The sequence below is a fragment of the Streptopelia decaocto genome (genome assembly GCF_964273445.1).
Source record: "Streptopelia decaocto genome assembly, contig: HAP1_SCAFFOLD_633, whole genome shotgun sequence".
NCBI classification, from domain to species: Eukaryota; Metazoa; Chordata; class Aves; order Columbiformes; family Columbidae; genus Streptopelia; species Streptopelia decaocto.
The window spans coordinates 49,738-64,585 of NW_028115262.1; the positions used below are offsets into that span (position 1 = coordinate 49,738).

Below are 14,848 nucleotides of genomic sequence, written 5' to 3' on the forward strand. Positions count from 1 at the left end.
CAGAGTCAGAACCGAGACGACCCGACCGAGACGAGGAGTCTCTCCAGAGAAATCCCCCGGGCGCACCGAGAGAGTCCTCGACTCTAACCCTAAGCCTAAACCAAGCCTAACCCAAGCCTAACCCAACCCAACCCTAACCCAGCCATAACGCAACCCTGACCCCCTACTGTTATTTTGGGATCACCCTGTGATGTGAGGCACCAAATCCCCCCAAACCGATTTCAAATCCCGTCACTTTGGGGTGTTTTATTGTGCACGTTCAGCCGCGGGGACCCCGGGAGCCGCCGCTGGGGACACCGGGGACACCGGGGACACGCGGCGGTGCCGCTCGCACACGGGGCGCCCGTTGTCCTCGAAGAAGGTGCCGCTGGGGAAGGGGGAGGAGCACACCTGGGGACGTGGGGACATTAGGGGTACGGGGACATGGGATGTGGGACACCAGGGATGGGGACACACAGGGAACATGGGGACACCGGGGCCCATGGGGACACCGGGGATCACGGGGAGATGGAGACATGGGGACACCAGGGACACCAAGGACCAGGAGACACGGGCCGGGGGGACCCCAGGGGCACAGAGATGCAGGGACACGGGTGGGGTGTCCCAGGGGACACGGGTGGGGGTTCCCAGGGTGTCACCTGGCAGACGAAGCACCGCGGGTGCCACAGCCCCCCCATGGCGGCCACGAACTCGGCGACAACGGGAGCCGAGCAGCCCGGGCAGCGCGGGGAGAACAGCAGCGAGAAGTCGCGGGGACAGAAGGGACGGCCGTCCTGCTCCACGAACCCTGCGGCACCGGGGACAGCGCGGGGACATCAGCGGGGGGACATCACGGGATGGAGGGGACAGCGCGGGGACATCAGCGGGGGGACATCGAGGGACATCATGGGATCGAGGGGACAGCACGGGGACATCAGCGGGGGGACATCGAGGGACATCACGGGATCGAGGGGACAGCGCGGGGACATCAGCGGGGACATCGAGGGACAGCACGGGATCGAGGGGACAGCACGGGGACATCAGCGGGGGACATCGAGGGACATCACGGGATCGAGGGGACACCACGGGGACATCAGCGGGGACAGAAGGGGACATCACGGGATCGAGGGGACAGCGCGGGGACATCAGCGGGGGACATTGAGGGACATCATGGGATCGAGGGGACAGCGCGGGGACATCAGCGGGGGGACATCGAGGGACATCACGGGATCGAGGGGACACCACGGGGACATCAGCAGGGGGACATCGAGGGACATCACGGGATCGAGGGGACAGCGCGGGGACATCAGCGGGGGGACATCGAGGGACATCACGGGATCGAGGGGACACCACGGGGACATCAGCGGGGGACATCGAGGGACATCACGGGATCGAGGGGACAGCGCGGGGACATCAGCGGGGGGACATCGAGGGACATCACGGGATCGAGGGGACAGCACGGGGACATCAGCGGGGGGACATCGAGGGACATCACGGGATCGAGGGGACAGCACGGGGACATCAGCAGGGGGACATCGAGGGACATCATGGGATCGAGGGGACAGCGCAGGGACATCACAAGGGCATCATAGGGACGTCACAGGGCCATGGGGACGGGGGGACGGGGGGACATGGGGACAGAGGGACAGAGGGACGGGGGGACAGGGGTCATGGGGACATGGACATGGGGATAGGGAGACATGGGTAATCCCTGACATTCTGTGATTCGGTGATTCGGTGATGGGGACATGGGGACAGGGGGACTGGGGGATGAGGGGACAGGGGGACATGGGACATGGGGACAGGGGGACATGGGCAATCCCTGGCATTCTGTGATTCTGTGATGGGGACATGGGGACAGGGGCACTGGGGGATGGGGGGACAGGGGGACATGGGGACATGGGACATGGGGACAGGGGGACATGGGGACATGGGGACAGGGGGACATGGGCAATCCCTGACATTTTGTGATTCTGTGATGGGGACGTGGGGACAGGGGCACTGGGGAGCGGGGGACGTGGGGACAGGGGCACTGGGGAGCGGGGGGGACGTGGGGACAGGGGCACTGGGGAGGGGGGGACGTGGGGACAGGGGCACTGGGGGATGGGGGGACGTGGGGACAGGGGCACTGGGGAGCGGGGGACGTGGGGACAGGGGCACTGGGGATGGGGGGACGTGGGGACAGGGGGATGGGGGGACATGGGGACAGGGGCACTGGGGGATGGGGGGACGTGGGGACAGGGGCACTGGGGAGGGGGGGACGTGGGGACAGGGGCACTGGGGATGGGGGGACGTGGGGACAGGGGCACTGGGGAGGGGGGGACGTGGGGACAGGGGCACTGGGGATGGGGGGACGTGGGGACAGGGGCACTGGGGAGGGGGGGACGTGGGGACAGGGGCACTGGGGATGGGGGGACGTGGGGACAGGGGCACTGGGGAGGGGGGGACGTGGGGACAGGGGCACTGGGGAGGGGGGGACGTGGGGACAGGGGGATGGGGGGACATGGGGACAGGGCACCCACCCTGGTCCCCCAGGGCCTTCCCGCAGTGGGCGCAGCAGAAGTGCTGCGGGTGCCACGTGTGTCCCAGCGCCGTCACCACCTCCTGGGGACACGGGGACGTGGGGACGTCACCCGGGAGCTCCCGCCACCCCGTGTCCCCACGCGGCCTCCCACGGCCCCCATGGCCCCCAGAAGGTCCCACGTCCCCCCCGACCCCCCATAAGGTCCCATGTCCCCCACATCCCACCATGTCCCTCCATGTCCCCCCATATCCCCCCAGAAGTTCCCATGTCCCCTCCTGACCCCCACATCTCCCTATGACCCCCCATAAGGTCCCATGTCCCCCCATAAGGTCCCATATCCCCCCCATAAGATCCCATGTCCCCCCACATCCCGCCATGTCCCCCCATAAGGCCCCACGTCCCTCCATGTCCCATCATGTCCCCCCACCCCCCGTGTCCCCATTGTCACCTGCAGCACGGGCTGGTGGCACTGGGCGCATTTGGGGGCAAAGAGGCGTCCGTAGTCGGGGGCGCAATAGGGGACCCCCCCCCGCTCCAGAAACGGGGACCCCCCCAGGGCCCCCCCGCAATGGCCACACACCAGATGTTCAGGGTGCCAGAGGCGCCCCAAAGCCACCAGAGCCTGGGGGGACATTAGGGACACCCTCCAGCTGGGGGACACCCCCACTTGGAGGGGGCACCAAAGGACCCCCCATTGTTGGGGTTCAATGAGGGACCATCCCCATCTTGGCCCCACTGAAGGGGCCTCCAAAGAAGCCCCAACTTTGGGGTTCACCGCAAGACCCCTCCCCACAACATTGGGGTTCCCCACCAGCCCCCCATGTTGGGGTTCACCAAGTGTCCCCCCCACGCTGAGGTACCCAAACACCCCCCACACTTTGGGGTTCACCAAAAGACCCCCCCATTTTGGGGGTTCAATGAAGAGCCATCCCCATCTTGGCCCCATTGAAGGTACCTCCAAAAAAGCCCCAACTTTGGGGTTCCCCACAAAAACCCCCAACTTTTTGGGGTCTCCCCCACCTTTGGGCTCCCCCCCCGCCCAGGGGGACCCCACAAACCTACCTTGCCCACGATTGGCCGCCGACAACCCCCACAAACCCCCTTGTCCTGCGTGGGGACTCCCCAATTGGCCAGGTCCTGCTCCAATGTCACCAGAAGCTCCTCAAGGTTCCCCCCGCTGGGACCCCCCAATTTTTGGGGGGGCTGGGGGGGGAAATGACCCCAAAAGAAACTTATGGGTGGGGAGGGGTCATGTGGGGGGGGACACCCCAAAACCCCCTGGGACTTCCGGGGGGGTGAAGGTTGAAGTCGGCGAGTGAGGCCATCAAACGGTCCAGCTCCTGCATGGCCGAGGAGGGGGGCGCCCCCACATTTCTGCGGGGCATGGGGGGAGTTTTGGGGTGAAAAAGGCGGGTTTGGGGGGTCGGGGGGTGGGGAGGTACTCACTGCGCCCCAGATTTGGGGGGAGGTGGGAGCTCTGGGGTCTTCGTGGGGGAGACGTGGGGCTCGAGTTCAGCTGGAGGGGGATTTGGGGCCATTTAGGGAGTGATTTGGGGGGTGATGTTGAAGGGTTTGGGGGTGATTTGGGGGATCTTTGGGGTGACTTCAGCTCTGATTTGGGGGTGATTTGGGAGTTTTTGGGGTGCCGGTACCTGCGGGTCCCCCCTGGGTGCCGTCCAGGTCCTGCAGGAGGCGCTCGAGCTGCCCCAGGGTGGGCGGGGCCCGGGGGGGGCGGGGCCTCCACACCGAGCTGGGGGAGGGGACACGGCCCCATGGCCCCAATGGCCCCGTGTCCCCATTGTCCCCATTGTCCCCATATCCCCGTTGTCCCCAACATCCCCCTGTCCCCATTATCCCATTATCCCCATTGTCCCCATATCCCCATTGTCCCCAACGTCCCCATGTCCCCATTGTCCCCATTGTCCCCATATCCCCATTGTCCCCAACGTCCCCATGTCCTCATTATCCCCATTATCCCCATTGTCCCATTATCCCCACTATCCCATTGTCTCTATTATCCCCGTTGTCCCCATTGTCCCCCAATGTCCCCATGTTCCCCCCCAGACCTGTAAAGCTGCTCCGTGTCCCCCCCCGGCACCTGGGGACAGAAACATTGGGGGGTTAAATGGGGACATGAGACATCGTCACCCCCCAGTGCCCCCAGTGTCCCCAATGTCCCCAGTGTCCCCCAGTGCTCCCAGTGTCCCCAGTGTCCCCCAGTGCTTCCAGTGTCCCCTGTGCCCGCAATGTCCCCAGTGCCTCCAATGTCCCCAGTGCCCCCAGTGCTCCCAGTGTCCCCAGTGCTCCCAGTGTCCCCAGCGCTCCTAGTGTCCCAGTGTCCCCAATGTCCCCAGTGCCCCCCAGTGCTCCCAGTGTCCCCTGTGCCCCCAATGTCCCCAGTGCCCCCAGTGCCCCCAGTGTCCCCAGCACTCCTAGTGTCCCAGTGTCCCCAATGTCCCCAGTGTCCCCAGTGCTTCCAGTGCCCCCAATGTCCCCAGTGCCCCCAGTGTCCCCCAGTGCTCCCAGTGCCCCAAATGTCCCCAGTGCTCCCAGTGTCCCCCAGTGTCCCCAGTGTCCCCAGTGTCCCCGTCGCTCACATGACCGTAGGGGAGTGGTGGCCGGGGTGGGGGGATGTCCCCGCCGGGGGGGGAGGGGGGGCGCGCCAGCCGTGACGTCATCTCCAGGTCAGCCAATAGGGCGTCTGGGGAGGGGGTGTGAGGGGACCCAGGAGTTCAGGAGGGACCCAGGCGTCCAGGTCCCCCCCTGCCCAGGACCGACGGACGGACGGACAGACGGACGCAGTCCTTACCCAGGTCCTCCATGGCTGGGATGGGGTGTGGCCCCCCCGGGTGACGTCACTGCATGCGGGCCCCTTGGTGGCCTTGTATGGAAGCAGCCGGACGCCTGGGTCCCCCCCGGACGCCTGGGTCCCAACCCGGGAACCGCCCGATGCAGGATACGGGGAGGGGCCTGAACTCCTGGGTCCCTCCCGAGTTCCTGGGTCCCCCCCGAACTCCTGGGTCCCCTCACGAACTCCGGGACTCCGAGGGCTGGAAACCCCAAAAATGGGGCTGGAAACCCCCCAGGTGTGTGGCGCAGGGGTTGGGACCCCAGGAAGAGGCAGTGACTCTGTTCACCCCCAATTTATTGCTCAGAACCCCCCCAAAAAATGGGGGTCAGGCCTGGACGAAGCATTCCCGGACACCTGGGTCCCCCCCAGACACCTGGGTCCCCTCCTGGACACCTGGGTCCCCCCCGGACACCTGGGTCCCCTCCCGGATGCCTGGGTCCTCCCAGGATTCAGGGTCCCCCCAAGTGTCGGGGTCCTCGGGGAGCTGGGCCTGGCGCCAGGTGGCGGGGTCCCCCCGGACGCCTGGGTCCCCCCGGACCCCAGGGTCCCCTGTAGTTTCAGGGTGCTCCCGGATGCCTGGGTCCCCTGTGGGAGGGGGGTTTCCCCGGACGCCTGGGTCCTCACTGGCTTTGGGGTGCTCCAGGAGGCCTGGGTCCCCCCGGATGCCTGGGTCCCCTGTAGCATTGGGGTGCTCCCGGACACCTGGGTCCTCAGTGATCCTGGGGTTCCCTGTCGCATTGTGGTCCTCCCGGATGCCTGGGTTCCCCCGGATGCCTGGGTCCTCAGTGGTCCTGGGGTGCTCTGTGATTTCAGGGTCTCCCCGGACTCCTGGGTCCCCTGTAGTACTGGTGTTCTCCCGGACGCCTGGGTCCCGCGTGGTTCCAGGGCTCTCCCGGACGCCTGGGTCCCCCATTGTTGGGGTGTCCCCCCAGTCTCCAGGCTCCTCCCAGCTGTCGGGGTCCCCCCAGATGTCGGGGTCCCCCCCGTCCTCCTCTTCCTCCTCTTCCTCGCGGGGGCCGGGGGGGGTCTGGCTGAAATAGGCCTCCCGGGTGACCCCCAGAATCCAGCGCTCGTATTGGGGGGCGGCCGTGAACTTGGGGGGGCCCTGGGCCCCGCAGCCCCCCCCGCCGGCCACCCCCAGCAGGAACCAGACCCCCCGCTCCAGGCAGAACAGGGGGGACCCCGGCGGCGCCTGCGGGGACACCCCAAAGTCAGGGTCATGGCGGGGGGGAGGACACCCCGAAAGTGGGGACGGAGTGTCCTGGGGTCACCCCCCCCCAAAGGGAGACACCCCGAGGGACCCCAAAACATCCCAGAAGGGACCCCAAAAAGGGACATGAGGACACCAGGGACCCCAAAAAGGACCCCAACCCACCCAAAAGGGACCCCAGAATGAGACACGGGGACTCCAAAATGGGACCCTGGGACCCCAAAACCCCCCAAAAAGGGATCTGGGGACCCCAAAAGGGATGTTTGGGACCCCCCAAAGGACCCAAAAGGGACATGGGGACCCCCACCCCCCCCAAAGGGACATGGGGACCCCGGGAGGCCGTTTGGGGACCTGGCAGGCGCTGTCGCTCTCGGGGCCGGTGACACAGACGGTGTCAGGGGGGGTCGGGGTCCCCTCGGGGTCCCCAGCGTCCCCGCAGGACTCGGCCATTGTCACCTCCACGCTGAGCAGCTGCTCGGGGACCCAGGGGCCTGGGGGACACGGGACAGGGGACGTGGGGACGGGGGGACATGGGGGGACGGGGGGACATGGGGACGGGGGGACATGGGGATGTGGGAGGACACGGGGACAAAGGGACATAGGGATATGGGGGGACACGGGACAGGGGACATGGGGACAGGGGAACATGGGGATGTGGGAGGACACGGGGACACAGGGACATGGGGATATGGGGGGACACGGGGACAGGGGACATGGGGACGGGGGACATGGGGACGGGGGACATGGGGACAGGGGGGGACACGGGGACACAGGGACATGGGGATCATGGGGATTTGGGGGGACACGGGGGTTATGAGAGGACATGGCGGGGGACATGGGGATGTCACCGGGGGGGACACAAGAGATGGCAACACCAGGGATGGAGGTGACACTGAAACTGGCGACACCAAGGTTGGGGACATCAGGGCCAAGAGTGACACCAGGGTTGGAGACAACAAGGATGGAGGTGACACCAGAAATGGGGACACCGGGGATGGGGACACCGGGGTGCAGGGGACACAGGGTGACACGGGGTGACGGGGATGACACGGGCTGCCCGGCGCCACTCACCCCGCGGCCCCAGGAGGGTCCAGCAGCGCGTCCCCGGGGGCGGCCGGTGGTCCCCGTAGGGCAGGCAGAGCGGGCGCAGGCTCCTCCCGAGCTGCAGGGGGCGCTGCAGCCGCAGCAGCGCCACGTCGTGGCCCCGCCCGGCGCCCACGAAGGCGCCGTGGAGCTGCAGCCGCGACCCCGCGTGGGCGGCGCCGCCCGCGGCCACCACCTGCCAGCCCTGCGGGTCCTGAGCCCTGCGGGAAACGGGCTTCACCGGACGCCGGGGTCCCTCCCGGACGCCTGGGTCCCTCCCAGACGCCTGGGTCCCTCCTGAACTCCTGGGTCCCTCCCGGACATCGGGGTCCCTCCTGAACTCCTGGATCCCTCCCGGACGCCTGGGTCCCCTCCCGGACGCCTGGGTCCCTCCCGAACTCCTGGGTCCCTCCTGAACTCCTGGGTCCCCCCTGAACTCCTGGGTCCCTCCTGAACTCCTGGGTCCTCTCCTGAACTCCTGGGTCCCTCCCGAACTCCTGGGTCCTCTCCTGAACTCCTGGGTCCCTCCCGAACTCCTGGGTCCCCTCCTGAACTCCTGGGTCCCTCCTGAACTCCTGGGTCCTCTCCTGAACTCCTGGGTCCTCTCCTGAACTCCTGGGTCCCTCCCGAACTCCTGGGTCCCCTCCTGAACTCCTGGGTCCCTCCTGAACTCCTGGGTCCCTCCTGAACTCCTGGGTCCCCTCCCGAACTCCTGGGTCCCTCCCTGAACTCCTGGGTCCCTCCTGAACTCCTGGGTCCCTCCCGAACTCCTGGGTCCTCCCCCGAACTCCTGGGTCCCTCCCCGAACTCCTGGGTCCCTCCTGAACTCCTGGGTCCCCTCCCGGACTCCTGGGTCCCTCCCGAACTCCCGGGTCCCTCCTGAACTCCCGGATCCCTCCCGGACTCCTGGGTCCCTCCCGAACTCCCGGGTCCCTCCTGAACTCCCGGATCCCTCCCGAACTCCCGGGTCCCCTCCCGAACCCCTGGGTCCCTCCCGAACCCCTGGGTGCCCCCCAGTCCAGGGTTCCCCAGCTCACCCAGGCACAGTCCGTCCTCCAGCCCAGCAGGGGGCGCCTCCCTGGGGCTGGGCGGGAAGGCGGCAGGCGGGAGGTGGCGCCGCAGCCACCGCGCGTGGGCCGGGAGCCCCGTGGCTACGGCCGGACCCCCCGCGCGGGCACAACCCGCCGAGAACGACAGGACCCCGGCCTGGACCCACCGACCGCCGGACAGACACACAACCGGGCCCCCCGAGTCCGCCTGGGGGGACACAGCCATAGAGACACCATGGAGACGCCATAGAGCGTCTACAAACCCCATAGAGACACCATAGAGACACCATGGAGACGCCATAGAGCGTCTACAAACCCCAGAGAGACACCATAGAGACACCATGGAGACACTATAGAGCGTCTACAAACCCCATAGAGACACCATGGAGACACCATGGAGACACCATAGAGCGTCTACAAACCCCATAGAGACACCATAGAGCATCCACAGGTACCATAGAGACACTTAAAGGCACCATGGAGACCCATACAGACCACACAGAGACCACATACAGACCCACGGACATAAAACGGGCCCCCCCCGAGTCTGCCTGGGGGGTACAGAGCACCTATAGACACCTATAGAGCCCTGTGTATCCATATAGAGCTCTATAGAGCCCCACAGACCAGCCCCAGCGCCCCCAAGTCCGCCTGGGACCCCCATAGGGCCATAGACCCCTATGGACTCTACACATTCTACAAGATCTGTAGGTGACCCTATGGATCCTATGGCATCTATAGGGTGTTCTATAGGTCCCTGACGGGCCGCATGCCCCTCCTGTCCGCCCACACACACCATGCCGTGCCCCCGAACCCCCATAACCCCCACGCCCCCCACATCCCTATGGGAGGCTCCCGAGGGTCTATAGGGTGTATAGGTGGCTCTATAGGCACCTGGCAGGCTCCGTGGCCCTCGGTGCCGCCCGCGCACACCATGCCGCGCCGCGCCGGCCGCTCCAGCTCGCGCCGCCGCAGGGTCCCGTGCAGGCAGTTACAGGTCGGGGGGCTCAGCAGGGACAGCGCCACCTGCTGGAGGGGGGACCCCGCGGGCAGGGACACTGCGGGGGACAGGGGACACGGGGGACAATGGGGACAATGGGATATGGGATAATGGGGACAATGGGGACAACGGGACAGGGAGACATGGGGACAGGGGGACAATGAGGACAATGGGGACGGGGGAAATGGGACAATGGGGACAATGGGGACAATGGGGACAATGGGACAATGGGACAATGGGGTCAATGGGACAATGGGGACGGGGGAAATGGGACAATGGGGACAATGGGGACAATGGGACAATGGGACAACGGGACAATGGGGTCAATGGGACAATGGGGACGGGGGAAATGGGACAATGGGACAATGGGGTCAATGGGGACAATGGGGACGGGGGAAATGGGACAATGGGACAATGGGGTCAATGGGACAATGGGGTCAATGGGACAATGGGGACGGGGGGACATGGGGACGGGGGGACATGGGGACAATGGGGACAATGGGATAATAGGGACAGGGGGACATGGGGACAGGGGGAAAATGGGACAATGGGGACAATGGAGACAATGAGACAATGGGACAGGGGACGGGGGACAATGGGATAATGGAACAGGGGACAATGGGAGCAATGGGCCGTGGGGCCGTGTCCCCCCAAGAGGACCCAGGCATCCGGGTCCCCCTCACCGTTCTCGGCCACGTGTCCCCAGCCGGTGACCCAGCAGGTGGCGCCGTATGGGAGGGTGTGGCCGGGGCGGGGCAGGCACACGGGGGCCACGCCCGAGCCCGGCCCCGCCCACAGCGGCTCGGCCAATCGCAGCAGGGCCAGGTCGTGACCGCCAGCCACGCCCCGGAAACCAGGGTGAACCAAGATGGCCGACAGCGCCCGCTGCTGCCCGCTGACCTCATCGCTGACGTCATCGCCATCGGCCAATCGGAGCTGCCCGGCCACCACCTGCCACGCCCGCAGCTCCGCCCGGGGGCCCGAGGGGCTGGGGGGGGACAGGGGGGACAATGGGGGAGGGGGGCGAGGAGGGACAGGGTGACAATGGGGAGGGGAGCGGGGGGGTCTGGGTGTTCACGGGCTCGGGGGGGCCCAACAGGGGTCTACGTGGCCCAAGAAGGTTTCAGGTGGCCCAGTAGGGTTCTGGGTGGCCCAACCAGGTTCTAGGGCTCCCAGCCGGGTTCTAGGTGGCCCAAGGGGGTTCCAAGTGGTTCCAGGGGGTTCAAGGGATCCCGGCGATGCTCTAGGTAGCCCAATAAGGTCCCAGGTGGCCCAAAGAGGGTCTGGTGGCCCAAGGAGGTTCTAGGGAGCCCAACGGGGGTCTGGGTGGCCCAAGGGGGCTCTAGGGGGCCCGGTGCCATTATAGGTGGCCCAGTGATGCTCTAGGTGGCCCAGGGAGGTTCCCGGGCTCTCCCAAGGCCCCAGGGGGTTCCCCAGCCCCCCCACAACCCCCAGACTCACCCTATGAAGCAGTGAGCGGCCGACAGGACCCACCGGGGGGCCACCAGGGTCCCCCCGCAGAAGTGCTGCCGGGTCCAGCCCCCCCAGACTCCTGGGTCCAGCCCCCCAGAAACCCGGGTCCCCCCTGGGACACCTGGGTTCCCCCTCCCGGACGCCTGGGTCCCCTTAGCGGAGAGTCCCCCGGGCTCCTGGGTTCCCCCCACACGCCTGGGTCCAGCCCCCCAGAAACCGGGGTCCAGCCCCCAGACACCCGGGTCCATCCCCCAGACACCCGGGTCCATCCCCCAGACACCCGGGTCCATCCCCCCAGACACCCGGGTCCATCCCCCAGACACCCGGGTCCATCCCCCCCAGACACCCGGGTCCATCCCCCCAGACACCCGGGTCCATCCCCCAGACACCCGGGTCCATCCCCCCCAGACACCCGGGTCCATCCCCCCAGACACCCGGGTCCATCCCCCCCAGACACCCGGGTCCATCCCCCCAGACACCCGGGTCCATCCCCCAGACACCCGGGTCCATCCCCAGACACCCGGGTCCAGCCCCCAGACACCCGGGTCCATCCCCCCCAGACACCCGGGTCCATCCCCAGACACCCGGGTCCATCCCCCCCAGACACCCGGGTCCATCCCCCCAGACACCCGGGTCCATCCCCCAGACACCCGGGTCCATCCCCAGACACCCGGGTCCAGCCCCCAGACACCCGGGTCCATCCCCCCCCAGACACCCGGGTCCATCCCCCAGACACCCGGGTCCCTCTCCCTGGACACCCGGCTCCCCCCCGGGACACCTGGGTTCCCCCTCCCGGACGCCTGGGTCCCTCTCCCTGGACACCCAGGTCCCCTCCCGGACGCCTGGGTCCCCTTAGCGCAGGGTCCCCTGGACTCCTGGGTCCATCCCCCCAGAAACCCGGGTCCCCCCCGGGACACCTGGGTTCCCCTCCCGGACGCCTGGGTCCCTTTGGAGAGGGTCCCCCGGATGCCTGGGTCCGTTGTTCCTCCCCCTCCCGTTTCAACTGTCCTGGGGGTTGTTGCGACAGCAGGGTGGGGGATGGGGGTCCCTCCCGGACGCCTGGGTCCCCTCCCGAACTCCTAGGTCCCCCAGGACTCCTGGGTCCCCCCGGAATGGCTGTGGGAGGAGCCAAGGGCCTGCTCATGAATATGCAGAGTCTCATTTGCATGTTTCTCACCTGGGGGAACCTCCCCAGCTGGAATTCCAGCGTCTGTGGGGAAAAATAATCCATAAAAATGCCGGTGGCAGAACCTGGGAGCGACCCCCGCTCCCCAACGAGGGACCCAGGAGTTCGGGAGGGGACCCAGGAGTTCGGGAGGGACCCAGGAGTTCGGGAGGGGACCCAGGCGTCCGGGAAGGACCCAGGAGTTTGGGAGGGGACCCAGGCGTCCGGGAGGGGACCCAGGCGTCCGGGAAGGACCCAGGAGTTCGGGAGGGACCCAGGTGTTCGGGAGGGACCCAGGCGTTCGGGAGGGGACCCAGGCGTTCGGGAAGGACCCAGGAGTTCGGGAGGGGACCCAGGAGTACGGGAGGGGACCCAGGAGTTCGGGAAGGACCCAGGAGTTCGGGAGGGACCCAGGAGTTCGGGAAGGACCCAGGAGTTCGGGAGGGACCCAGGAGTTCGGGAGGGACCCAGGAGTTCGGGAAGGACCCAGGAGTTCGGGAGGGGACCCAGGAGTTCGGGAGGGACCCAGGAGTTCGGGAAGGACCCAGGAGTTCGAGAGGGACCCAGGAGTTCGGGAGGGACCCAGGAGTTCGGGAGGGGACCCAGGAGCTCGGGAGGGACCCAGGCGTTCGGGAGGGGACCCAGGAGTCCGGGAAGGACCCAGGAGTCCGGGAGGGGACCCAGGAGTCCGGGAAGGACCCAGGCGTCCGGGAAGGACCCAGGAGTTCGGGAGGGGACCCAGGAGGTCGGGAAGGACCTAGGAGTTCGGGAGGGGACCCAGGCGTCCGGGAAGGACCTAGGAGTTCGGGAGGGGACCCAGGAGTTCGGGAGGGACCCAGGACTTCGGGAGGGACCCAGGAGTCCGGGAAGGACCCAGGCGTTCGGGAGGGGACCCAGGAGTTCAGGGGGGACCCAGGTGTTCAGGAGGGACCCAGGTGTTCGGGGGGACCCAGGTGTTCGGGAGGGGACCCAGGAGTTCGGGGGGGACCCAGGAGTTCGGGAGGGGACCCAGGAGTTCAGGAGGGACCCAGGAGTTCGGGAGGGACCCAGGAGTTCGGGAGGGGACCCAGGAGTTCAGGGGGGACCCAGGTGTTCGGGAGGGACCCAGGAGTTCGGGAAGGACCCAGGAGTTCGGGAAGGACCCAGGAGTTCGGGAGGGACCCAGGAGTTCGGGAAGGACCCAGGAGTTCGGGAGGGACCCAGGAGTTCAGGGGGGACCCAGGTGTTCGGGAGGGACCCAGGAGTTCGGGAGGGACCCAGGAGTTCGGGAGGGGACCCAGGAGTTCGGGAGGGACCCAGGAGTTCGGGAGGGGACCCAGGAGTTCGGGAGGGGACCCAGGAGTTCGGGAAGGACCCAGGAGTTCGGGAGGGGACCCAGGAGCTCGGGAGGGACCCAGGCGTTCGGGAGGGGACCCAGGAGTCCGGGAAGGACCCAGGAGTCCGGGAGGGGACCCAGGAGTCCAGGAAGGACCCAGGCGTCCGGGAAGGACCCAGGAGTTCGGGAGGGGACCCAGGCGTCCGGGAAGGACCCAAGAGTTCGGGAGGGGACCCAGGAGTTCGGGAGGGACCCAGGCGTTCGGGAGGGGACCCAGGCGTTCGGGAGGGGACCCAGGAGTCCGGGAGGGGGCCCAGGAGTTCGGGAGGGACCCAGGTGTTCGGGAGGGACCCAGGAGTTCGGGGGGGACCCAGGAGTTCGGGGGGGACCCAGGAGTTCGGGAAGGACCCAGGAGTTCGGGAGGGACCCAGGAGTTCGGGGGGGAACCAGGAGTTCGGGAGGGGACCCAGGAGTTCGGGAGGGACCCAGGAGTTCGGGAGGGACCCAGGCGTTCGGTAGGGGACCCAGGAGTCCGGGAAGGACCCAGGAGTTCGGGAGGGGACCCAGGAGTTCGGGAGGGGACCCAGGAGTTCGGGAGGGACCCAGGAGTTCGGGAGGGGACCCAGCAGTTCAGGGGGGACCCAGGTGTTCGGGAGGGACCCAGGAGTTCGGGAGGGGACCCAGGAGTGCCCCAAGGGACCCAGGAGTCCGGGAGGGACCCAGGAGCTCGGGAGGGACCCAGGCGTTCGGGAGGGGACCGAGGAGTCCGGGAAGGACCCAGGAGTTCGGGACGGACCCAGGAGTTCGGGAAGGACCCAGGAGTTCGGGAGGAACCCAGGAGTTCGGGAGGGACCCAGGAGTTCGGGAGGGGACCCAGGAGCTCGGGAGGGACCCAGGCGTTCGGGAGGGGACCCAGGAGTTCGGGAGGGGACCCAGGAGTTCGGCAGGGACCCAGGAGTCCGGGAGGGACCCAGGAGTCTGGGAAGGACCCAGGCGTTCGGGAGGGGACCCAGGAGTTCAGGGGGGACCCAGGTGTTCGGGAGGGACCCAGGAGTTCGGGAGGGACCCAGGAGTTCGGGAGGGGACCCAGGAGTTCGGGAGGGACCCAGGTGTTCGGGAGGGACCGAGGCGTTCGGGAGGGACCCAGGAGTTCGGGAGGGGACCCAGGAGTTCAGGGGGGACCCAGGAGTTCGGGAGGG

The 14,848-nt window shown here is 67.5% G+C and overlaps 2 protein-coding genes across 2 annotated transcripts; both read right to left on the reverse strand.

Annotated features, from left to right (window-relative positions):
* Positions 1 to 244: 244 nt before the first annotated feature.
* Positions 245 to 5,523, reverse strand: LOC309452838 (transforming growth factor beta-1-induced transcript 1 protein-like). The gene is made up of 11 exons (XM_082077508.1): positions 5,313 to 5,523; positions 5,101 to 5,204; positions 4,570 to 4,601; positions 4,156 to 4,253; positions 3,950 to 4,019; positions 3,779 to 3,877; positions 3,566 to 3,680; positions 2,952 to 3,125; positions 2,502 to 2,583; positions 639 to 787; positions 245 to 390 (listed from the first exon to the last, which is right to left on the reverse strand). The coding sequence occupies exons 1-11, from the start codon at positions 5,323 to 5,325 to the stop codon at positions 247 to 249; spliced, it is 1,080 nt and encodes a 359-aa protein (XP_081933634.1). The 5' UTR covers positions 5,326 to 5,523; the 3' UTR covers positions 245 to 246.
* A 613-nt stretch (positions 5,524 to 6,136) lies between these two features.
* On the reverse strand, positions 6,137 to 11,417 carry LOC309452839 (serine protease 53-like; the record flags this gene model as incomplete). The annotated part of the gene is made up of 8 exons (XM_082077509.1): positions 6,137 to 6,155; positions 6,296 to 6,546; positions 6,916 to 7,055; positions 7,636 to 7,868; positions 8,648 to 8,904; positions 9,591 to 9,754; positions 10,380 to 10,684; positions 11,158 to 11,417. The coding sequence occupies 8 exons, from the start codon at positions 11,415 to 11,417 to the stop codon at positions 6,137 to 6,139; spliced, it is 1,629 nt and encodes a 542-aa protein (XP_081933635.1).
* Between the last annotated feature and the right edge of the window lie 3,431 nt (positions 11,418 to 14,848).

What these genes read in the sequence shown, in the direction of transcription:
- LOC309452838 (XM_082077508.1), bottom strand. An exon ending in CCCCCCAAATCTGGGGCGCA is followed by an intron (nt 3,878 to 3,949) that starts GTGAGTACCTCC and finishes CATGCCCCGCAG; the next exon opens with AAATGTGGGGGCGCCCCCCT. An exon ending in GCCACCAGCCCGTGCTGCAG is followed by an intron (nt 2,584 to 2,951) that starts GTGACAATGGGG and finishes CCGTGTCCCCAG; the next exon opens with GAGGTGGTGACGGCGCTGGG.